The following is a 25,896-nucleotide window of genomic DNA, read 5'->3' on the forward strand; positions in this document are numbered from 1 at the left end:
AATCTAACTGCATTCTCAGCAATTACTACTTTCCATAGTTGTTGTAGTCTCACATTTTTGGCCAACTAAGCGGCTTGGGGTAGGACTGAAACCGCCATCTTCAGACAATGCTCATCCAGAACCGTAGAGATTCAACGTCAATTCACTGCACCACGGGCCTATGCAAAGCCTGCCAAAAACGTGGTTAAGACATGTATATTTGAATTCAGCACCATGGAAAACCACGATATAGACATACATATCAAGTTTTGAGAAATCTGAAAAAAAAAAAAAAAAAAAAAAAAAAAAAAAAAAAAAAAAAGCTCCAGAAAGGCATGTTTTTTTTAGGCCTAAAAATCCCAGACAGATGTGAACCACAATTTCGCCAGGTTCGCCCATTACTGAATTTATATTAAGAACAATGGGTTCTACATTTTGGCTAAGTTTCAGAAAAATCTAATGGATGGATCAAAAGTTATGGGGCAAAACGTGTCTTTTTTTTCTTCTTTTTTTTTTAACCTCTTTTGAATCTGGTGGTGCAACAGGAATTTTTTGAAAAAAAAAAAAAAAAAAAAATTTACTGTGTACATCTATTTAATGCAATGCAATTTGTGGCAAAATTTCAGGAAAAACTAATGGACAGTTATCTGACAATTGTCCGGACTAGCGAACACACAGACACCACTGAAAACATAGGTCCCTCTCCGATAAATCATGGGGATCAAAAATATAAATAGTAAAAATCATGTTTTTTTTTTTACCTCCATTCCATCAAAGGATTTGTTGCAAGAAATTTCAAATTTCTTCATGAGAATTAGGTCTTCTGCAGAATAAATGCAAATATTTTTGGATCGTCCAGCAGCCAATACAGCTTTCCCATCAGCAGAATAACAAATAGAATTAAACGCTCTGAAGAAAAAAAAAAGTTACATTTAATTGGAATCATTTAAAACTGAAATAAACTTTATTGTACACAATTCATAGATTGGTTTCATTTGTCGTTTTTATACAGCATTTTTTTTTTAATCTTTTCAAAGTTATTTAAAACTGAAATAGAATGGGGGGGGAGAAAGAGGGGAAAAAGATGAGGAAAAAGAGGGAAATAACGAAAAAAGGAGAAAAAGAGGGAACAAAAAAAGGTGGGAAAAAAAGAAAAATAACGAGGGAAACAAGAGCAAAAAGGGGGGAAAAAGAAAAAAGTTCACTTACTGTCCAGCAGAAGATTTCTTAGCAGAGATCAGGTCTTCTAATTTGCGGAAATAACCAATATCATGCTTGCCTTCGATTGACCCAACTTGTACAGCAGTCTGAGGATCCCAAAATGTAATGCTCGCATCTAATGCTGCCACAGCAAGTTGCTTGCCATCTGGTCGGAATGCTACAGCCAAAACTAGAAGAAAAAATATAATCACCATCATCATATTCCGTTTAACGTCCATTTCACATACTGGCATGTGTTAGGTAGCTTTTAAAAATTGACTCCAAACTCTGACCAGCTTTTTATCCAACTAACTATATTATCTCATATCTATTAACAAAACCTGTCATCCATTTCTTTAATGTGGCCAAACCAAGGAGTCTCCTGTTCTGCACACACATCCCTGTGAGTTACTCCTCCGAACACAACAGTATACATGCCTGATAAACTTTTCTCCTGTTGACAGTGGAAACACTAGAGATAGAACAATATCAAACTATACCGATAAAAAAAACAAAAAAAAAAAACAACAACAATCACTAAACTTTATGGATAAACCTATAATAAATAAACTGCACCACAAAACAATATAAATAAACTGCACCACAAAACAATATAAATAAACTGCACCACAAAACAATATAAATAAACTGCACCACAAAACAATATAAATAAACTGCACCACAAAACAATATAAATAAACTGCACCACAAAACAATATAAATAAACTGCACCACAAAACAATATAAATAAACTGCACCACAAAACAATATAAATAAACTGCACCACAAAACAATATAAATAAACTGCACCACAAAACAATATAAATAAACTGCACCACAAAACAATATAAATAAACTGCACCACAAAACAATATAAAAAAACTGTACCACAAAACAATATAAAAAAACTGTACCACAAAAAAAACTGTACCACAAAATATAAAACTATACCATAAAACTATACATAAATTATAACTTTATAAACTGCAACATGAATATGACAAACTAAATTATCAATAGCAGACTATATAAACTACATCAAGAAACAATGATTAGACAATGCCAATGAATATAATATCCCAATAAATTATGACAAATTGCCTACAAACTATACTACTATACTATGCCTACAAACTATATCAATGAACGAACAAATATCATTAAACAATATAAACTATACTAATAAATCAAGAAACTATCTAAAAAATATCTCTAAAGAGACAAGAACCGACAGACTCTAATAATCCCACCCCCCCAAATGTGATAATCAAAAGTGGTATTTAGACATTATTTTCCCCATTGTACATTGGTCTACAATGTGTTTGTTTTACTCTTAAATTTTGAATTTCTGGTATTGTTTACACAAGTTACATCCCTTTATCACAAAACTACCCAATATATGAAAAAACATCCCTTCATCACAAAACTACCTAATATATGAAAAAACATCCCTTCATTACAAAACTACCCAATATATGAAAAAACATCCCTTCATCACAAAACTACCCAATATATGAAAAAACATCCCTTCATCACAAAACTACCCAATATATGAAAAACATCCCTTCATCATAAAACTACCCAATATATGAAAAAACATCCCTTTATCACAAAACTACCCAATATATGAAAAAAACATCCCTTCATCACAAAACTACCCAATATATGAAAAAACATCCCTTCATCACAAAACTACCCAATATATGAAAAAACATCAGTTTCATGATAAAGGGACGTAACTCTTGTATCCACAATAATACAATGCAATTTCAGAACAATGTGTTTCGATTTTATTTTCAATATTTTACAAAAATATATTTTAATACTGTTTTTACCAATACTTAAAACATTTAAGAGTATTTCGATATTTTTAATATTGACAAATGTTTACTGGGCATAAAGAATATAATTTTCAAGACATTTTCCATATTTTCAAGGATTTTTTTAAGATAATAGAAAAAAGGCTTTTTCAAAGCAAAAGTTAAAATTCAAGGACTTTTCAAGTTCATACAAACCCTAGTGAAATGTATCGAAATGAAAAATCAATATCATATCAAAATCACAATTAAGTAAATTAAGGATTTAGGACATGTGCTGAGTAGATAGAAGTCATATGTATAACGAGTAATACAACTCAAATCTTATGATTTCAATATGAGACAAAACGTGGAAAGTAGAGGGAATGTGTAGAACAAAAGATTGTTGGTTTGGTCATATAGTAAGAATTTGAAAGTGTTTCCGTTATTAGTTATAGTCGGGTCAGTTGACATGAAATGACAATACAGATATGCAAGTTTGGAGGTCAACATTTAAAAACTCAAGCATCTAAAATAGGCGTTAAACAGAATATAATAAGTAGGAACATATAAAAACAACAAGCTTGTGTAAAATGAAATATATAAATTTCAAAGTAGGTTATGTGATTTTTTTTTTTTAAAACTAAACTACATAAATATAAAATATAAAAATATACATATAAAAACATATAAAAATACAAAAACAAATATAAAATATATAATATGAAACTAAAAATAAATATAAAAATAAAAAAAATTAAATTATAATAAAAAATGTGTAAAAAAAATATATCAATCACCTACATTAATAAACTAATATAAATAATCTATACTAATAAACAAAGACTATCCTAATAGACTATAACAACAATAAAAAAAAAAAATTTAAAAAAATAAAAAAGCTTAGAGTGAACGGAGGCATGAATAGATATTGTTTGTAGTTAGAGTTTATAGTAGGCTATTTATATTGTAGTTTATCTACAATATAAATAAGAATTATATAGTAAGAATTTGAAAGTGTTTCCATTATTAGTTATAGTCAGATCAGTTGGCATGAAATATATGATAGACACTGTAAACAATCTAAAAAATATCAACAATCTATACGATAGACAATGTCAACAAATTATATAAAAACAATACCAATAAATTATGCTAACACATAACATATTACAAGTTTAACATACTTAACTTTTTCCAAAAATAAAAATTGCCAGAATGAACAACTATCAAGATAAAATAGCAAATTTCCAAACCAAATAACAAAGCCAAACATTGAAAAGAAACAAATTTTACATGTCTACTTTCAAGGACGTATCAAAGCTTTTGAAAGTTTGTCAAGGCCTTCTCCAGGCAAAATTCAAGTTCTTAAAAACAAATTTTTGCGTGTGTTATAATCCATGGCTATTCGAAAGTGGTTAAAAAAAAAAAAAATCATTGCAAATTACCCACATAATTTTCTTCTTTTTAAAGTAGTTTCAAATATATTTTATTTCATCTCAAATATTAACTCTTTATGACTTATAAAGTTCCAAGCAGAATGGCTGCGGTCTTGTTTATTTTTTTCTGCCTGGACAGCCTTGTTTTTTCGATTATATTTTATTTAGAGTTGCTGCTTCTACCCCCTCATAGAAATGAAATTTAAAAAAAAAAAAAAAAAAAAAAAAAAAAAAACTGAAAACTACTAAAAACTAACTAAAACAAACCAAAAATAAAAAGGAAAACTAAAACTAAAAACAATAAAAAAAATAAAAATAAAGCTCCCCCCCCCCCATCACAAAAATAAAAAATTCCCTTCAAAGAATGGGACTCTCTAATAACACCCCCCTCCCCACCCCCCAAAAAATGTGATAATCGAAAAGAGGATGACTGGCCGGGCCAAAACAACAAACAATACAACAGCCATTCTGCTGGGAAATTTAAAAGCCATAAAGAGAGTTAATACTCGAGATGAATTAAGAAGCATTTAAAACTTCATAAAACACTGAAAATGATGCACGCACGTTACAAAGTAATTGTTATTGACTTTGGTAACATTTGTTGTTCATTTGACTTTTTATCACTTTTTTGAATTGTTGTGGATTGTAAAACGAACACAAAATTTGATATATAAACAAGGACATGATAAACCAAAAAAACGGCTTTTCCAGTTGTCAATTCTCTATATTTTATATTTATATTCCATCAAGTAGTTTTAAAGATCTGTTATTTACATGAAGTTCTCTAAGGCAGGTTCACTTTCTAAAGATTTCATTCATCTTGTGTTTAATGCCAGCCATGTGCGATTTCAAAGTCCATTCACCTATTTTGCTTAAAATAAATATTACATCCATAACAATATGCCTGTCGACAATCATATTGACATTTCCTGATCCACTTATATTTGACCAACCAAGTGTGATTAAGCATTTTCCCCAATGTACATTAGTCTACATTGTGTTCGTTTTACTCTTAAATTTTGAATTTCTGATATTGTCTACACAAGAGTTACATCCCTTTTTCACAAAACTACCGGATGTTATGCGAAAAAAAAACAGTTTCAGGAAAAGGGGGAGTAACTCTTGTATCCACAATAATACAATTTCAGAACAATATATTTCGATTTGATTTTCAATATTTATAAATATATATTGTAATACTTTTTTTTAGCAATACTTAAAATCATTTAAGACTATTTAGATTAAATTTAATATTGACAAATTTTTACTGTGCATAAATATAATTTTCAAGACATTTTCCACGTTTTCAATAATTTTTTTTTTAAAGATAATAGAAATAAGGCCTTTACGAAGCAAAAGTTAAAATTCAAGGACTTTTCAAGTCTATACAAACCCTATCAGAATGTAGTATCGAACGGAAGTATCGAAATGAAAAATCAATATCATATCAAAATCAAAAGTAAATTAAGGATTCAGGACATAGGACGTGCTGAGTAGATAGAAGTCATATGTAAAACGAGAAATGCAACTTAAATCTTATGATTTCAATATGAGACAAAATGTGGAAAGTAGAAGGAATGTGTAGAACAAAAGATTGGTTTGGTCATATAGTAAGAATTTGAAAGTGTTTCCGTTATTAGTTATAGTCGGGTCAGTTGGCATGAAATGACAATGCAGACATGAACATAAAAATAAGTGTGTAAATAAATGAAATATGTAAATTATGAAAGACATGAAAGTCTGGATGTCAACATTTAAAAACTGTCAAGCATCTAAAAAAAGACGTTAAACTGAATATAAGTAGGAACATAAAAAAAAATTGTGTAAATACATGAAATGTAAATTAAAAAGTTAGGTAAATTTTTTAATAAACTAAGCTAGGCTAAAATAAGCTAAACTATATACATAAATAGATATTAAATATAAAAATAAATATAAAAATATAAATATAAAAATAGATATAAAAATAAATATAAAAAATATAAAAATAGATTAGATATAAATAGATTAGATATAAATAGATTAGATATAAATAGATTAGATATAAATTGATTAGATATAAATTGATTAGATATAAATTGATTAGATATAAATTGATTAGATATAAATTGATTAGATATAAATTGATTAGATATAAAAATAAATTGATTAGATATAAAAATAAATTGATTAGATATAAAAATAAATTGATTAGATATAAAAATAAATTGATTAGATATAAAAATAAATTGATTAGATATAAAAATAAATTGATTAGATATAAAAATAAATTGATTAGATATAAAAATAAATTGATTAGATATAAAAATAAATTGATTAGATATAAAAATAAATTGATTAGATATAAAAATAAATTGATTAGATATAAAAATAAATTGATTAGATATAAAAATAAATTGATTAGATATAAAAATAAATTGATTAGATATAAAAATAAATTGATTAGATATAAAAATAAATTGATTAGATATAAAAATAAATTGATTAGATATAAAAATAAATTGATTAGATATAAAAATAAATTGATTAGATATAAAAATAAATTGATTAGATATAAAAATAAATTGATTAGATATAAAAATAAATTGATTAGATATAAAAATAAATTGATTAGATATAAAAATAAATTGATTAGATATAAAAATAAATAGATTAGATATAAAAATAAATAGATTAGATATAAAAATAAATTGATTAGATATAAAAATCTTATCAGAGATGCCCCATGGGAAAATATTTTTTCTCTTCCTGCTGAACAGTGTACAAATGAGACCACTGAATGGTTCAAAACTGCAATCGATGCACATGCCCCCATGCGGAAATTTTATAGCAAGCCCCCACTCTCCTCAATGGTTTACTTCGACTTGCGCAACTGCCATTGCTCAAAGGCAGCATGCATACTGCAGATTTAACCGACATAAGTTCAGTTCAAACAGACAGAAGTACATAGAAGCTAGAAGTAACGTTAAGAAAGAAATAGCGACAGCTAAAAGAGAATTTACTGAAACCACTAAAAAACGCATCAAAGCACAGAAATTAGGAACTTGTGACTTTTGGAAAATCAACAACAATGTAGTAAATAATGGGCAATCAACAATTCCCCCACTAACCAACAATCATGAGGTTGTTTGCTCAGCAGCCGAGAAGGCTAACATGCTTGCCAGTCGGTTTGCCTCAAACTCAACACTGGACCCTCTCAACCACCTCCTAAGCTGACTTTCCTATCCAGACAAATGCCATGCTAGAAGATCTGAAAATCACCCCTGCTCAGGTACATGCTATCATAAAAAACCTTAACACTTCAAAAGCATGTGGACCCGATCTCATCCCAGCTGTGCTATTAAAAAAGTGCTCAGCTGAAGTAGCTCCAGTTCTCTCCAAACCCTACAACAAATGCCTTAATGAATCTTGCTTTCCGGGCTGTTGGAAAACTGCTTCTGTGGTATCATTATTCAAGAATTCTGGCGAAAGAACGGACCCATTAAATTATCGCTCCATTAGCCTCCTCCCACTTTTCTCCAAAATATTTCAAACCTTAATTAACCATGCTCTAGTCCATCACCTTACAGATGCTAAGCTTCTGACTGACCAACAATATGGATTTAGACGAGCCCTTTCCACAGCAGACATCCTAACTTATCTCTGAACATATATACCACTCACTGGACAAAGCCGGGGAGGGTAGAGCAGTAGCTCTAGATATATCTAAGGCTTTTGACAGGGTATGGCATGAGGGTCTCCTCAGGAAAATTAGATCATACGGTATCACTGGTAGAATACTAAACATAACTAAATCCTTCTTAGATAACAGAAAAATCCAGGTTGTCCTCGACGGTCGAACATCTAATATGATATAAATGCGGGAGTGCCCCAAAGGTCTACCCTTGGACCGCTGTTGTTCCTAATATTCATAAATGACCTCCCTGATAAAATTGCCTCAGATGGGTATATATGCTGATAACACCACACTATAACAGGCACGACAAGAAAACAAATGAACACATATCTAAAGAATTGGCAGAAACACTAAAGGATGACTTCTAATCTGTAGTGGAATGGGGGACAAAAACGGATGGTCACGTTCAATGCCGCCAAGACTAAACTAGTTTCCTTCAATAATTACAAGAAACCTTTTCTACCGCCAATAGTAATTGCCAACAATACTATCTGAGAGTACATCTTTCAAACTCCTTGGCCTAAAGTTCACAGGAAACATGACTTAGAACAATTACATTGAAAGCATTGCCAGGGCCGCTGCAAAGAAGGTAGGCTCTCTCTACCGTGCTAGAAAATTACTAACACCCGAAAGTATCCTGTACCTCTATAAGGCCATCATTCCCCCATATATGGAGTATTGTTGTCATATTTGGGCTGGTGCATCTGCTCTCGCTCCAAGACAAGGTTCAAAAGAGAGTCGCCAATCTGATAGGCCCTGAACTGGCATCTAAGCTTCAGCCTCATCGACGAAATGTTGCATCCCTCTGCCTGTTCTACAAGTATTTTAATGGAGAATGCTCTGACGAACTGCAAGCATTTGTGCCCCCACAACATAAACACTCTCGACAAACCCGACAGGCAGCTAAATCTAACCCCTACACAGAGATCCCTAGATGTAAAAGATCTTTCTACTCCAGTAGTTTCTTCCCCAAAACCACTAGACTTTGGAATTCCATTCCAGGTCCCTGCTTCCCCAACTGTACTGACGTGCAGAAGTTCAAGTGTAACGTGAACAGACATCTTGTTGCCCAAATTCCCACATAGTACCCCAGTAGATGCTACCCCTGATAGTAGCCCCCTACACTAAGTGGCAATGTGCCTTATCTGGAGTGAAAATGTAATAAAAAAAATAAATAAATAGATAGATTAGATATAAAAATAGATTAGATATAAAAATAAAGGCGTGAAAGACTATAAAGGCGTGAAAGACTATAAAGGCGTGAAAGACTATAAAGGCGTGAAAGACTATAAAGGCGTGAAAGACTATAAAGGCGTGAAAGACTATAAAGGCGTGAAAGACTATAAAGGCGTGAAAGACTATAAAGGCGTGAAAGACTATAAAGGCGTGAAAGACTATAAAGGCGTGAAAGACTATAAAGGCGTGAAAGACTATAAAGGCGTGAAAGACTATAAAGGCGTGAAAGACTATAAAGGCGTGAAAGACTATAAAGGCGTGAAAGACTATAAAGGCGTGAAAGACTATAAAGGCATGAAAGACTAAAAAGGCATGAAAGACTAAAAAGGCATGAAAGACTAAAAAGGCATGAAAGACTAAAAAGGCATGAAAGACTAAAAAGGCATGAAAGACTAAAAAGGCATGAAAGACTAAAAAGGCATGAAAGACTAAAAAGGCATGAAAGACTAAAAAGGCATGAAAGACTAAAAAGGCGTGAAAGACTATAAAGGCATGAAAGACTAAAAAGGCATGAAAGACTAAAAAGGCATGAAAGACTAAAAAGGCATGAAAGACTAAAAAGGCATGAAAGACTAAAAAGGAATGAAAGACTAAAAAGGAATGAAAGACTAAAAAGGAATGAAAGACTAAAAAGGAATGAAAGACTAAAAAGCCATGAAAGACTAAAAAGCCATGAAAGACTCCCGGTAAAATAAAAACAAAAATCTAAAATAAAAAAAAAAATAAAAAAAAAAAATAAAAAAAAAAACTAAATAACTAAAAACAAAATAAAAACTAAAATAATAAATTGAATATCAATTCATATGAATATAAAATAAATATTAAAATAAATGTACCATAAATTAATATATTATAATATAAATATGAAAGTATCTCGGTAAAAAAACTAAAATTTAAAAAACTAAAAAATATGTAAATATATAAAAAAATATGTAAATATAATATGTAAACAAATATGTAAACATAATAAATATATAATAAATATAAATATATAATAAATATAAATATATAATAAATATAAATATATAATACATAATATGTAAATACATATACATATATATATACATATGTATATACATATGTAAATACATAAAATGTAAATACATAAAATGTAAACACATAAAAATATGTAAACACATAAAAATATGTAAACACATAAAAATATGTAAACACATAAAAATATGTAAACACATAAAAATATGTAAACACATAAAAATATGTAAACACATAAAAATATGTAAAGACGTAAATCAAAACACAAAGACATAAATCAAAACACAAAGACGTAAATCAAAACACAAAGACGTAAATAAAAACACAAAGACGTAAATAAAAACACAAAGACGTAAATCAAAACACAAAGACGTAAATCAAAACACAAAGACGTAAATCAAAACACAAAGACGTACATAAAAACGCATACATAAAAATACATACAAATATGTAAATAAAAATTAAAAATAAAAATAAAAAAAATTAAGTAGAAATAAAAAAATTAATAAAAACAATGTCACCCCCCCCTCTTGCCCAGGCAACACCAGGTAATTCTAGTAATGAAAAAATAGGAAGCTAAAATTCCTACCATCTGAATTGCCAATCAGTGTCTCCCGAGATCCTTTATTCTCAAAAATGTCCCATAATTTGACTGTCTTATCCCAGGATCCACTTGCCAACTGCATTCCAAAAGGACTAAAAGCCAAACCAGAAATTGGGGCTTCATGACCAGATAAAACATCTAAGAGTCGACCACTCTTCATTGACCAAACAAAAATCTCAAAAGAGTCTCGACTGCCTGCGCAAACGATTTCTCCACTTGAATCTATTGTCAAACAGGAAAATTGTGCAGGCTGAGGTGATGTGAAAGTCCGGAAATTACGATACCTAAAAAAGAAAAAATATATATTTTATGTAGCTACTCGTGGTGGGACGATTAATCGGAAATCATAAGAATCGTGTATTTTGGGGGAAATCAGAATCGCATCGTTAAAAAATACCCTAGATTTATAATTCTTTCATATTTTTAAGTTGAACTGTTTGTTTGAAGTGAGATTAATGCTGTCAAAAATTTATGATAAAAACGTCATAGAACTTTTCATAACATATTTAATATGATATACAAGAATTTTATTAACTATTTTAAAGGTAATCTTTAATTATCTTAATGGGTTTTCTTATTCCGTCACATACATAAGCACTGTCTGTCTGTTTCGAAACTTCGAGGCTCATTATTAGTTATGTTTACACTGTTGCAGAAACTTTAAGGGCCGCGAGGTAACATTGTTTTCATTTGTGAGCGAAGTCCATGAAAAAAGTTGATGAATACTTAACCCTTAGAGAAAAAAGATTTTACAGTGCTCTCATTGGGAGTAAATCATGTTAAAAATTTAGTGGTTTCTTCAACTGGTGACTTGGGGGGGGGGGGTATCTTTTGCCAAGTTTTTTTTTTTTATAACCGATACTCTTCCATTAGTAAATGAAAAATGTCTTGTCAACATTTTTTTAAAAGAAAACAGGCAAAGTCAAATTATTTAAACAATAAACGGCTTAATAGAACAATGTGGTAAGTGAATTTTTCTTTTTCTTTTTTTATTAGAAATTTATGTTTCAATAAAATATTCTGCGAATGAAGCAATTTCTTTTGGAACTTCTTTGCACAAAAAAAAAAAAAAAAAAAAAAATGCTTAACTTTTTAAATCCTTTGAATCCTAACTTAGCAAACTAACTAGTCACTAAGAGCCGTTCAACAACTAAAGGACTGTAGGGGCTTGATCAACATTTACTGATGCCTGGTATCACAGTCGTGACGTGAGCATAAGTAAATGTTTCCCAACCCCTAACAAAAATAAAAAGTTTGTCAGAAACATTAAGGCGGAGGCGATTTCGAAAGTTCAATAAATGACTTCTTTAACAATAGAAATAAACAATTACTAAAAATTTACTTTTTTATATAGAAATAAAAGGTAAATTAAGACATTAAATAAAAATAAACATTAACAAGGCGATAAGTATATAATTATATAATAAAAATAAATATAAGTATATAATTATATAATAAAAATAAATATAAGTATATAATTATATAATAAAAATAAATATAGAAATAAAACCAATGGTAAATGTTACCTTACAGACCATTCTAATTTGTTTTTTTAGGGGTATTCAAGGTCGCTGACAACAAATCTGATAATGAAACCTGCTGCTAATTTACTTTTCGCATGGTATGAACTCCTAGACCGTGGGACGATTTTGTGCCATTTCACCGTCTTCGGTAGTGTTTTTCTTACATGATACATTCCCATGTGAACGGATGTAGTGGGGTGTCTTATATCATATAGGAATCTTTAAGCAGTCATTTCAAATAATTTTCTTAAAAAGTTTTTTTTGTCTTACGTACTTTTAATGCTTTTTAATTGATCTAAAAAAGTTTTAATGCTTTTTAATTGATCTAAAAAAGTTTTCACGAGCGGTTTACAAAATCATACCCAAACATTTGTTTTTTGTTCTTTTTTGGGGGTGGGGGTATTCAATTATAGGAATGGTGTAGTTTAACAGGTGCTTCTGCAGTTTAATTAACCGTTTTTCCATAAGTAACGCGCCGACATTTACCAGTTCACAAAAATTCTGTTCACATTGGGGAGGGGAGGCCGAAAAAGAACGAAAAACATAAAAATGTGTTTGCTTATGTTTTTGCAAACCGCTCGTGAAAACTCTTAATTGATTACTGAAAGATAATACAATAGTACATTGATAGTATAGTTTTGGCTTTGGACATACTATTACTAATAGAGATTTGCTATCTGTATGTAGTGCAAATGTCTTCAATTTAAACTTATCACTGGGGTCCAGATTTAGAGAATAGGGTGGACGCAGAAAAAATTTAAAGTGTAATTCCTGCAGTTTTGCCATTGCTGTGATCGACTTTGGGCAAAGTGCATTGCTTGATGAAATAGCACTTTTTTTACTTTATTTGCGGACACTTTTGTGATTTCTTTCTTCAAATGTACCAAACGACCATGCATAGAGTATTGTTGCTACATCTAGGCTGGTGCCTTTAGAGTCTAAGAAAAGTCTCAAATCTAATAGGTCTTGCACTATCGCCAAAGCTCAAACCTCTGTCCCATCACCGCAATGTTGCATCCCTATGCCCGTTTTACAAGTACTTCAATGAAATGTGCTAATGAACTTGTAACTATTGTTCCCCTTTGATGTACATACTCCCAACTAAATCAACAAGTACAAAATCCCACGCCTTTCACACTTGAGGTCTCTAGATGCCAGAAAACTTGCTACTCCATTTTTTCCCTAGAACTGCTATACTTTGGAATTCTCTTTGTTTCCCTAACTGGTACTGCTGAAGTTTACATGTGGTGTGAATAGACATATTGCTGCTCATCTCCCCACAGTTTTAGACACAATGCCAAACAGTAGCCCCTTACGTTCCAAGTAGCAATATGGTTTGTTTATGGAAGAGAGGGGGAGAAAAGAAAAAGAGTTCCTCAGAGAAGATAAAGCCTGGGAAGGTGAACCTACTCTCATTGAACAAAACCATATCTGAACCTGACAACAACAACAACCCCACTGTAAGACCGACTGTCAGGTACGTACAAACACCTACTTAAGCCAGTTTTGGTCTATCAATGAACAAAGAATGTTGATTCCAACTTTAATATATAAATATCTAAACTTATGTAGGTTTATGTTCTATCATCTTGCCTAAACAAGAAAAAAAAAAAAAAAAACAGGAAATTTGTATGCATTTTTATATAAAGAAAAGAGATTACCGATTTAGGTCATATGCCCGGACGGTACCATCAAGAGAACAGGAAAGAATTACTTGACCACGCTGATTAAATGTCACACCTGTAATTCCTGCAGTGTGTTCACTGAACGTCACAAAGCAAAATCCATTGCTTGTATTCCAAACTTTTACCTAAAAAAAAAAAAGTTTTTTCATCATGAACAATGCTTTTCTTCAAATTTTAATTCAAAGGTTTTCAATCTGAGGCCATGGATTGGAAGACAAATTATAATTCTACCGAGTGTACATAATCTGTAAAGAATCAAAATATTGAAGATGACGCTTAAAATCAAATGATTAATATCTTTTTAAATCAAATTTCAACCATTATTTTTTTTTTTACTTAGTTTTCTGTAAATACTAATACTTAAATTATGTTAGGATGATAATATCTTCAAGGGAAACTAACTCCTTTTCTGTAAAGGTAGAGTTATCTCCCCTGTTTTAAATCTAAAATTCAAGACCCATCACGACGACATCACGTGGAGAGAGGCTGTTTTCATGTAGCAGCAGCAAACATTAATGGTGCCACAGACTTTTTGGACTGAAAAGAACCTTTTCCAGCTCACAAATAAATAGACCGTTCATAAAATTGAACCTGTGGGACAAATTTGATTTGGTTTTTTTAATTGGTAAAAGTAGCTGCTATGCGGTCAAAATTAAAATTGGAGGTACTTTCAGTTTAATCAAGACATTAAAAAAAATGAAAATATCGAAAAAAGGGTTATATTGTACATATTCGTTATGGAACGAAGTTAACTGAAAAGAATTTAACTTAATTTCATCAAGTAGTTTTTATTTTACAGCAAAATAATTTATGATACCGAGCAAAAGGTTCGACTTTTAGAGAAAAAAGCTAGTAATAAAGATGGGGAGGGAGTGTCGGCACTTTAACTGGAGTTATCTCCCCGTGGCGTGTTCAAAAAATTTCGTAATAGCTGACTTAAACGCGCTCTCATAAAAATGTGTTTTTCTGCTGTAAAATAAAAACTACTCGATCAAATTAAATCAAATTTTTTTTCAGAGATCTTCAGTCCAAAACGGATACGTACAATATAACGTTTTTTCGAGATTTCCATTTTTGAATGTCTTGATTAAACTGTACAAGTGCCAAATTGGAACTTGGCAGACTGAGTCTACTTAAAATGACTGTAAATATACATTTATATCATTTACGTTTGTTTTTGTTTTTTGTTTTTTTAAGTTTTTATATGCATTAGAACATAGTACAGATGGTAATGAATAAGACCGAAGAGCTGTGTGTTTTGGTTTTACAACTGGGCAACGCTGGACGACTTGCTAATATATATATGCTAAAGCTAAATTAATTTTTCTTTCCTTAAGATTCATTTTACTATATATTTTAATCAACTAAAATATATGCCAAAATATCTGCAGATTCAAGATGATTCAAGTCATGTTTGAGAAAAAGCTTAATTTGCTATTTCTACATTTGTATCACTTTCATCTTGAACAAAAATTAAAAAAAAAAAATTTCAGGTAATTTGAAAACTTGACATTGAACAAAAAAAAAAAAAAAAAAAAAAAAGTGAATTAAAAAGATCAACAACTGCAGCAATTATTAATGCTAACAAGCAGAGATTGCCTGAATGCCGATGATCATCAGAAAATCAGCAGCAGCTAATAGCATAAAAAGAAAAACTGTAGAATTACTATTTAACCTTTTTCACACACAAGTTCCCATATTCAACTAGAAAGTTCCCAATTAAGATACATCTAAAAATAATAAAAAAGAAATGGTCATAGATTACATCATCTGGTCCATCGTAAAATATAACATTCAAGATACGAATAGCAGTTTGAAGAGTTCAAAATCATCAATTCATATCTCAAAAATTCCAAAACAATTTATCCAATAAAAATAAAATTAACACAGCTGAAGCACCTTTTATCATTAGTAGACAATCACCTAAAGATGGCATCTCGATAAAAAGCACTGGCCCCTATCACTGCACTGGGTTGACCTCAGGAAAAGCATTCGGTCTATGTAAAAAAAAAAAAAAAATCTTGCCTCAACTAAGGAAATGACTCCAAACATCCTACTTTTCAGGTTATGTAGTTTGAATAATGATTTGATTAGAGATAATTTAGTTTGGAAATAAATTTTTAAGACATCCAACACATGACATGTAAAATGAATCTTAAATCGATAATTTAAAAGTATTGTCTATTAAACAGATCTTTATCGTATAGCAGCGTTTGAAGTAAAACTAATCAGTTTTAAATTGGAAAAAAAAGAAGAAAAAAAGGATAAGATAATTTAGAAATGGAATGTTCTGGAGGATTTATTACCAACCTTTGCATCATCTCCACCCGTCACTAGATAATGTCCATCAGGAGAATATTCCAGACACGTCATGTTATTGAAGTGACCTTGTTGTTTCAAAATGTAAGTTTCACTCTGCCATTCCCAAACTAAAAGCTGACCCAGACCACAACATCCCATCGCAATCCAGTCACCAGTTTTATTAAATTCAACTGAACCAATAATTTGATCAGAAATACTGAATAGGAAAAAAAATAAAAAATTTTAAGAATACTGAAAAAGTGAAGATGTCAGAAAGCAAATAAACATTTGTTTTCCTAAAAATCAAATAAATTTAATTTTTATATTCTTTGACAAGTGATTCTAAAAAAGATCTTAATTTGTTAACTGTCTGTGAGATGAAAGTCAATAAATATTATGAAATGCACAAGTTTGCATGCAGCACTTCAGCCAGAAGTAATAAGCCTAGTTATATACATTATATATCACATATTTAATTTCTTTATAGTTAAATTTTCATGTTTTATCCTTGCATTTTATATCCTCTTTAATATATCTTAATATTTACTTTCATTTCCAATCTAAATGTTAAGATAGCTTTTATTTATATTTTATATAATGCTGGCTGTTCTTTTTTGAGGAGACACATTTAGCTTTGAAATACCATGGCTGAAAGGTTTTTTCTTATATTTTCCTTATTAATCTACTAATGATATGATAAAGTTATATGGAATTTATTCCTATCTGTTATATATATATAATGATATTATACGTAATTTAATATTTTAGAAAGTATCTTTCAGGATATCTAGGGATATCCTTGTACAATAATAAATGTTCAATATTGGAAATAGAACATTAAGTGAAAAAATATAAGAGAATGAACATTTGCCCTATTCACATTATTTTTTAGTTCCTTTAAAACTTTTTTAAAAAAATACTTGAAGCTACCGTTTTATCATTTCAAAGGTAGACAGCCCTCTGATGAGAAACAATTTTTTTAAAAGTTAGAACACAAGAAACTAAAAAATTGCTTTGTTAAACGTTTAAGAAAACTTGCAAATATATAAATATAGTCTTAATATATATATATGTATATATTTTACACCTCCCAACCTGTCATATATATATATATATACTAGCAAAAGTACCCATCATTGACTGGGTTCAAAAACAGCCTACAGAAAATGGACTCTGATTTATGAAAGTATGATAGGTTATCAAAAGGAAGGGTTGTAAAGAGATAGCTTCGAATTTGGGAGTATCAAAACCAAAGCAAAATATGTTGAAAGTAAAAATAAAATAGATAAACCCCATAATTTATTATACCATACCTGTTCACACCGAAATACTTATCACAATATTGTGGATCTATATTAAAAAAACCTTGTTAAACTTTGTGACATATTTCCATTCTATGGAGGTCATGTGCGAATGAACACCCCATAATTTTATTATACCATATTTCTTCAAACCGAAACATAATTATCAAAGTATACTTACGTAGATAGATATGAAAAGTCTTTATTAAAGTCTGTGCCTATTTCAATTTTAGTGAGGCCAGGCGCAAACGCAGACCCCACAATTTTATTGTACCATCCCTATTTAAGTTAAAACATACTTATAAAAGTATTATGTACATCTATATCAAAAACACTTGTAAACTTTTTTTTTTATTTTTAAATTTTTTTTATTTCCATACTTTGTGGACCAGGCGCGAACGAAGACCCCCACAATTTTAATGAACTACTGTTCTGTAGATCAAACATACCTATTCCTGTGTCTCGATACATCTATCATTATATGTAATCAGTTTTTTAAAATAGTCAACCATATAGGAGCCTATTCGTGACCAGACACACACACACATTCAGCTTTTATATATATATATATATATATATATATATATATATATATATATAAGAGAGAGAGAGGTGTGTATGTGCACATGCTACAGAAGATCAGGAAAACATCAGTACCATTAGTTAATAATTAAGCACTCTACTGGGGGGTTTTCTTTCACTAATCTAACACACATACACACATTTGGAGGTCTGCCTGGGATCCTATTTTTCAAGATTATAGTAAAACTAAACAATGTTTAATATTGTAATTTGAAACATCTAAGTTCATTTGGGGACAAAATCAGAAAAAAAATTATGGTGAGGTTTGAACTCAGACTGTTTCTAAGTACAATGAGCAATTTACCAATGACAAACAGTAAAAAAATAAAAAAATAAAAATAAAAATAATTAAATACAAATTGGATTGTCTTTTTTTCATTACCTTAATGAATGAATAAGATTACAATGTGGCATTTCATGAATGAAGAAACATCCATCTTCAAAGCCAGTGACCATCACTTTGGTTTCTTTATTATACATAGCACTGGTTAGACGTTTTACAACAATTTCATTTGTCTTCTCTCGGGATTTCTTTAAATTGTATCTGGAAAAATAAAAAGAGAAAAACGAGTAGAATATATCTTTCAAATGAGTAAAAAATGGGCACACAAAAAATAAAAAATTGGAGAGTTCTGTCCATTAAGGAAAAAAAAAGGGGAGATAATTTTCATTGTTTTCTTTGCATTGATATTTTTTTATCTTAATATCTCAAGTAATGGCAGTCTATCTCTTTGCCATTGAAATCTTTATTTTTATTTGATTCTGGTTATATCAGTTTGTTATTTTTTAATGTTCACATATTTCAAAAATTATATTAAACTAGCAGGAAAACCTAACATTGCCCGGGATTGAATGATAACGAATGTTTCACACCCCCATATTTTTATTGTCATCGAAATCCGTGAAATAGCCTATTTTTCAATCAAATTGCCCGATTGCTTCCTCTAGTTGGGGACCCATCGCTGTGCACTGAGAGGAAACTTTACATGTCTCTCTGCAATGACAGTCCACAACACATTGTAATCTACATTGCACTGTAGAGAACCTACTTTTGATTTCATAACATTTTTATATATGTCTGAATTAAAGTTTAAAATGCAAATGTCAAGTATACTGACTCAACTGTGCTCTAAGAAATATGTATCAAAGAAGTTACTGTTGATTTTAAGTGTCGGGCCTTTCAGCTTGTAGTGTAGCAATAAAACTTTTCAAATAAACTTGTGATGTTGGGCTGTTTAAAGTGTTAACTTCAGTCAAAATCACCTGTTGCTTATTTCATCGGATTATTTCGATTATCAATACTCATCAAAGACATTCCAGTACAAAACCTATCTAAGAACACTGAAGTACCTTTATGTGAAATTTCATAAATCGGCCCAACCATTTTTGAGTCCATAAGGAACGAACTCAGACACAAAGTTTCTTTTATATAATAGTAAAGATTAAGGTGTTGCACAAATCTAGTTTGTACTTTGTTTACCTTTAAATCAGTTATACATGTGGGAGGTATGCATAAAAAAGGGTTGGTAACAGCTGCACTTGATCATGGAGAAATATCTTTTAATGTCATGTAGTTCTGTGAGTTTCTATTTTCTTTAGCAGGGCTCTACGGACGAATTTATTTTTAGTTGACCTTTAACAACTAAACATTTTTGTTTACTAGCCAAATAGAAAAGTTACTAGCCAAACCCTGGTGATTTTTGGAATATGACATCTTCGTTTCATGATGAGTACAAAGATTTTTCTGTATTTTTTTAATTTTTTTTTTTTTATTTTAAATAAGTGTAATTCTAAATATACAAATTTTATGTTAATACTTAAAGGTATAATCATTCTGATTTCTTCAGGTTTTTTTTTAAATAGCCTTCATAAAAAAAAGAAAAGTATATTATTCTATTAAACAATTTAAGTTTGTTCGTTTCATATAAGGAAAAAAAAAAAAAAAAAAAGTTGAAGATATTTTTCACTCAGTGAGCTTTGGAAGATTATCAATGAAAGAAACACAATCGCCAAAAGATAAGCATTTCATTATTTCTAGTCGACACTTAGAAAAATCACTCGCAAATGCAACCGTTTCACTCGCAGTGTAGAGCCCCATTTAGAAAATGTTAAATTCAAATTATGTGAGTATATTCCATATTAGGGATAAGATAAATAAAGGAGGCTTAAAAGTTTCTTACCTGCCAGATTTTTTATACAAAATTTTGTTTTTTATTGCTTCTACTTCTTCATCTTGTTTGCGTCGTGCCTTGGATTCTGAAATAAAGAAAAAAATACAATATCAAAATGGAGACTATGAAAAGAATTTACTTTTAATCATACAAGTACAGCACAAAGTCTCCAGCATCATTTTTATTGTAGACAAAAATCACAAGAGGGAACTTTATAATCCTGTCGACAACATACTAGTTTGCCACCAGGTGGTTCTGTGAATTTGTTTACTCTGCATCTGCTGGTGATAGTCTCCCTTTATTTGGAGATTATATCTTTGTTTAAATTTTATCCAACACATTTTTATAGGAAAATTCAAGTGACAGCTGTTGCGTTGAACAAAAACAATATATTTTACTTAATTATTCATTTCACTTTACAAAGATAGTAATGAGACGCATATATAACACTGCAACACTCAAAAGTACAAAACATCTGTGGTAATTTTTAGATGCACAATGGCATGGAAAATCCATTCCTGGCATTTTTTTTTGTCAAATTAGGTAGTTTTTTTTTGTTTTTTTTTCAAAATTTTCACTTTCAAGAATTTTGCAGAGAATATTAGGGATGTGAGTGATGAACAAGGTGAGAGATTCCATCAGGATATTTCAGTGATGGAGAAACGTTTTAAAGTAGAACCCTAGGATGTTAGCAAACTTCAGCTGGAATATAAAAAGGGAAGATGACACGAGGGCTAAGAAAACAAATGTTTGAACTGATAAATTTGTGTTTTTTTTCATTCATAACAGATAATGACAAAATATGATTTATAGTACATGAAAACGGTGCATAAAGGTCAGATTTAGTATCAGGATACTTTTCTTACACCGAAATGGACCTTGTGCAGCATGTACTTTTTTAAAGCATGAAATTTGCTGCACAGTATAATTAGAGGGTAGGTGCATAATTAGTAGGTTGGTTGTTAATAAATTATGAAATCAGACAGGCCATTAAGTAACGGTAACTAAGAATGATAGAAAATCTGTCTCACCACATCTATCAACATTCATGCCCCACCCCATTATAAGGATAATTCAAGCCAAATGCTGTACAATTCTACTGCATACCTTAAAACATACCAAAGTTTATAATATAGATTTTTATAAAACTAACAAAAACAGGAAAACAAAATAATGAGTCTAGAAGAGTTGTAATACAGTAATTCTTTGAGGTACGAATCCACTAACATACATTTTCTTTTCTGAAATACGATACATTGTATCTATATTTACACCCTAATATACAACTGTTTTGAGGATAGAATTTCCAAAATAGTACAACGCAAAAAAAAAAAGAATGCAAAGCAAGAAAAAATGTTTGAGTGCATGTGTATCATAGACTATGCTGTCTCAGGCCTCTCTTTGCCTCCTCCTCCTAGCTCACCTTAGTTAGCCACTCATCCGTCTCCATAGTAAGTTGGTTACAATTTTATTCTTTCCTTTTTTTTTTTTTTTTTTTATCCTTTCTAAGACTTAAATATTAAGCATTTATAAGTTCATTCAATGTTTTTCATTGTGTATAATCTTGCCCCTTTTTAGTTACCATATCTTGTGTGCATGATAGCCTAGCTATCACTCACTTAAGTAGTGAGGACAACTATTTTTTATAGTCTTTATTAAAGACTATTATTATATATCAATTTCCGTGTCAATACCGTTGTATTTATCTTTTGTTGAGTGTAATTTGAGCTTGTTTTGGGTAAATTTCTTACCCGTGCAATGGATTAATTCTGTTTCTTGTAATTCAAATGGGAATAATTATTTTATTTTATTTTTTTTTTTAGATATGTTGGTGGTCATGGAAACAATCAAATTTATATTTCAAGATATGACTATATAGTGAATGATATTGTGAGACTAGACTGATCCAAATTTGCACTTGCATTTCAGAGACACATTGTTATTTACACAACTGATAATTCATCTCCATCTTGGTTGCTTAAAATCAGAATATAATACTACTAAACCTTATTCTAAAATTATTACATGATTTTGAATCTAGAAAATGCCTAAAATTAAAGGCTTAAATTTAAAACAGGATTCATAGATTTTCAATGTCCATTTTCAAGGACCTTTCAAGGCCTTCTCCAGACAAAGTTAAAATTTGATATATAAAATATGATAAACCAATAAACTAATAGTATTTTGATTAATATTTAAAGAATATTTTGATATTTACAAAATATTTCAAGAATATTTATTGATTTTTCATTTCACTTTGGCTACATCCGTAAAGTATATAAATAGCACCAAGTCGTAATTTTTGTATAGACAATACCAGAAATAATGATGTAATTTCGGAAGAAAGTATCTTAGATTTTATTTTTAATATTCTGACAAATTTTTACTGAACACTAATACAATTTTCGAGGCCTTTGCAAGATATTTTCCATATTTTGCAAGGTAATAGAAATAAGGTCTTTTCAAGACTAAACAAACCCTGTAAGAAATTGTAATTCAGAGAATCTTCCTTCATTGGTGTCTTAGGACTATGGATCAAATTTAATATCCGATATATAAAAAACTAAAATCAGAAATTTTTGGGAACATTTATTAGCTAGCATTTCAGCCCGGCGTTGCCCAGGTGTTTGGAGGTGTACGTTGAGGGAAAAAAAAAAAAAGCGGTCAATTTTTTTTAACTTTGACCCCTATTATGATCCCTTAACATTTGTTTTGAGCTCAAATCAAATTATTAAGTTAGATCCATGGCCAAGGAACCTATATCTAAAATATATATAATAGATTAATCTTTAATACCTGTTACAAAAATCAGATATTTAAATTTTAAAGAGTTTTTCTGAATTTTTGAGATAAGGAATAATTATTCATATTTGGATTCTTTGGACTACTGTTCTCATCTTCAGTGTTATTTTCACAACGTTTCAGTCAATGTCACCTCCGACCAGAGATTACATTGATTAAAACATGAAAATAACACTCGCAAGAACAGAAGTCCGAAAAATATAATACAAAAGAGTTTCTACTCATTACACACATTTGGACCCCCCTTATACTATACAACTGTATTAAAAAAATTCATAATCAGTTATTTAGTTTAGGATTTTATCCTTTACATACAAATATATTAACATTTGTTACTTTATACAGATAGATATCATGATTACATAAACACAAAATAACTTACCTTTAAGACGAGATTTTTTACTGGATTCTTCACCTTCTTCGTCCTCTTCAGTTTCATCAATTTCTTTTTTTTTATTAAATGGCTCCAAACCATCCAATTCTGTATCACAGCGCCATAAGTTAAGCACACCATTCGCTGCTACACTATACAACTGAACTTTCATTAAGGTCAATAAGAAATTCTATTTTAAAACAGTTAAAATTTGAGAGCTCATTCAACAAAAAACTGAGGATTTAAGTTCGCAAGGGACGGTCAAGGAAACCATGGGAGGAAGTATTAACTCGAGGATTTGCTATTAAAAAAGTATTGCACAACAAAAAGTTATTTCCTTTCTGCAATGGAGCACTACTGAACAAAAATTAACCTTTACCTATGAATAATATATATATATTTCTGTAGAAATATATTTTCTTATAATATATACCAATCCTTATTTAAGAAGCTCGATGTAATTACAGAGCAATATAGAAAATAAACAAAAAGTTATATTCCAAAATTCATGATGCTGACCATCTTATAATTTATTCCTTTAATTCAGTTGACTGACTCTTGACAATATCTGTTTCGTAGCGCAAAATCAATTATTATATCAATCAGTGAATCTATTATGCCCTTAACTCATCAGAAGAAATAGCAACAATCAATCTGTCAAAAAGGAAATGAAGTGTGATTTGATATAATTAAAATCCGAAAATTGGAAGAGAAGCTGCATATACCTTTATTTTTCCATTACGCCATTTTGAATTATATAAGTCAACTGAATTAAAGGAATAAATTATAAGATGGTCAACATCATGAATTTTGGAATATAACTTTATTATTTATTCTCTCTCTCATATATATATATATATATATATATATATATATTGTAGAAACTCAAGTGGTAAGACAAGATACAAGACACAGAGGGTTTAGCCCGGTCAAGCCTTCCATCATTACACACTATGTTACAGCAGTGCCAGATTCAGTAGGCAAATCATATATACTGTATGCTGAAGGCTCCCAAAACAGCTCTTATGGTGAACTGTCCAAAGGAAAAAGACCCGCAGGAGAATAGCGAAAACGGTTCAAGGACAATCTAAAGGTGCCCCTCAAACAGTTTGGTTTGTATTCTAACTCATAGGAAAAACTAACCCAAGCAGATGTTCCCGACGTGCTGCAACTCATGAAGCAGCTACAATTGTTGAATCTGCATGCAATAAAGAATGCAAGAGAAAGTGTAACATTAAAAAAAGAAAGCAGTCAGTACCTCTGCTACAGAATTATCCTACAGGTGTCCAACGTGGGAAATACTTCAGAGCTCGAATTGGTCTAACAAGTCATCTTCGAACCTACAGAACAATTGTATTATCAGTCATCTTAGCAAGCAACGAACGAACATCATATCTATCTATATTTAACATGTAATAGCATGTAAAGAACCAACATGTATACACCGTCACAAAAAATTACAAGGAAAAACTCAACTCACATTTTCCCGTTGAAATAATGGCATTTTCAGGTACTTTCCTGAATAAGGTTCTATCTCTTGTTCAAAACCACTTGAATGCAAGGGGTTACTAATTGGGACCATGCCTAAGAAAGATTAAGATGTTGGTTTACGTTACATTTGAACTTTTGCATATCAGTACACTTAGAAAAGCAGGTAACAGGAAAGGAATTCCAAAGTCTAGCTATTCTAGGAAAGAAGCTATTAGAGTAGAAAGCTTTCTGGCATTTACGGACCTCATGAGTGAAGGGGTGTGATTTTGCTAAGTGAGTTTGTCGGGGATATATACGTCGAGGGGGCACAAGTGTAATGAGTTCATCAAAGCACAGTCGATTAAAATACTTGTAAAACAGACACAGGGATGCAACATTGTGGCGATGGGACAGGAATTGGAGCCTAGTTGACAAAGTGAGACCTATTAGATTGGAGCCTATTCAAGAGGGAGTGACTAGTGGTAGATGCACCAGCTCAGATGTGGCAACAATATTCCATGCATGGGCTAATGGTGGCCTTGTAGAGGTACAGGTGTGAGTATTTTTCTAGCACGATAGAGGGAGCCCACCTTCCTTGCAGCAGCCTTCACATCTTAATGTATTTGTTTCGGTTCATACTTCCTGTGAATGTTAAGTTAAGGAGTTTAAAGAGAGAATTCTCAGGTAGAGAGTTATTTGTCATGGATATCGATGGTTGGAGAAGTTTGTTATTGTTAAAGGGGAACAACTTAGTCTTACTAGTAT

General features: G+C 30.6%; 1 protein-coding gene across 1 annotated transcript in view; it reads right to left on the reverse strand.

The window, feature by feature from the left end:
- LOC145254545 (periodic tryptophan protein 2 homolog) overlaps positions 1 to 25,896 on the reverse strand; it is a 120,537-nt gene that overhangs the window by 23,772 nt on the left and 70,869 nt on the right. The window contains exons 7-14 of the mRNA XM_080113072.1: positions 23,671 to 23,821; positions 20,496 to 20,571; positions 18,698 to 18,859; positions 16,442 to 16,649; positions 14,108 to 14,256; positions 10,909 to 11,207; positions 1,189 to 1,369; positions 741 to 888 (exon numbers count right to left, since the gene is read on the reverse strand). Coding sequence (XP_079969198.1) covers positions 741 to 888; positions 1,189 to 1,369; positions 10,909 to 11,207; positions 14,108 to 14,256; positions 16,442 to 16,649; positions 18,698 to 18,859; positions 20,496 to 20,571; positions 23,671 to 23,821 — 1,374 coding nt within the window. The remainder of the gene's footprint in view (positions 1 to 740; positions 889 to 1,188; positions 1,370 to 10,908; positions 11,208 to 14,107; positions 14,257 to 16,441; positions 16,650 to 18,697; positions 18,860 to 20,495; positions 20,572 to 23,670; positions 23,822 to 25,896) is intronic.

Source organism: Euprymna scolopes, chromosome 3 (assembly GCF_053919585.1).
Source record: "Euprymna scolopes isolate OS-2025 chromosome 3, ASM5391958v1, whole genome shotgun sequence".
Taxonomy (NCBI): domain Eukaryota; kingdom Metazoa; phylum Mollusca; class Cephalopoda; order Sepiida; family Sepiolidae; genus Euprymna; species Euprymna scolopes.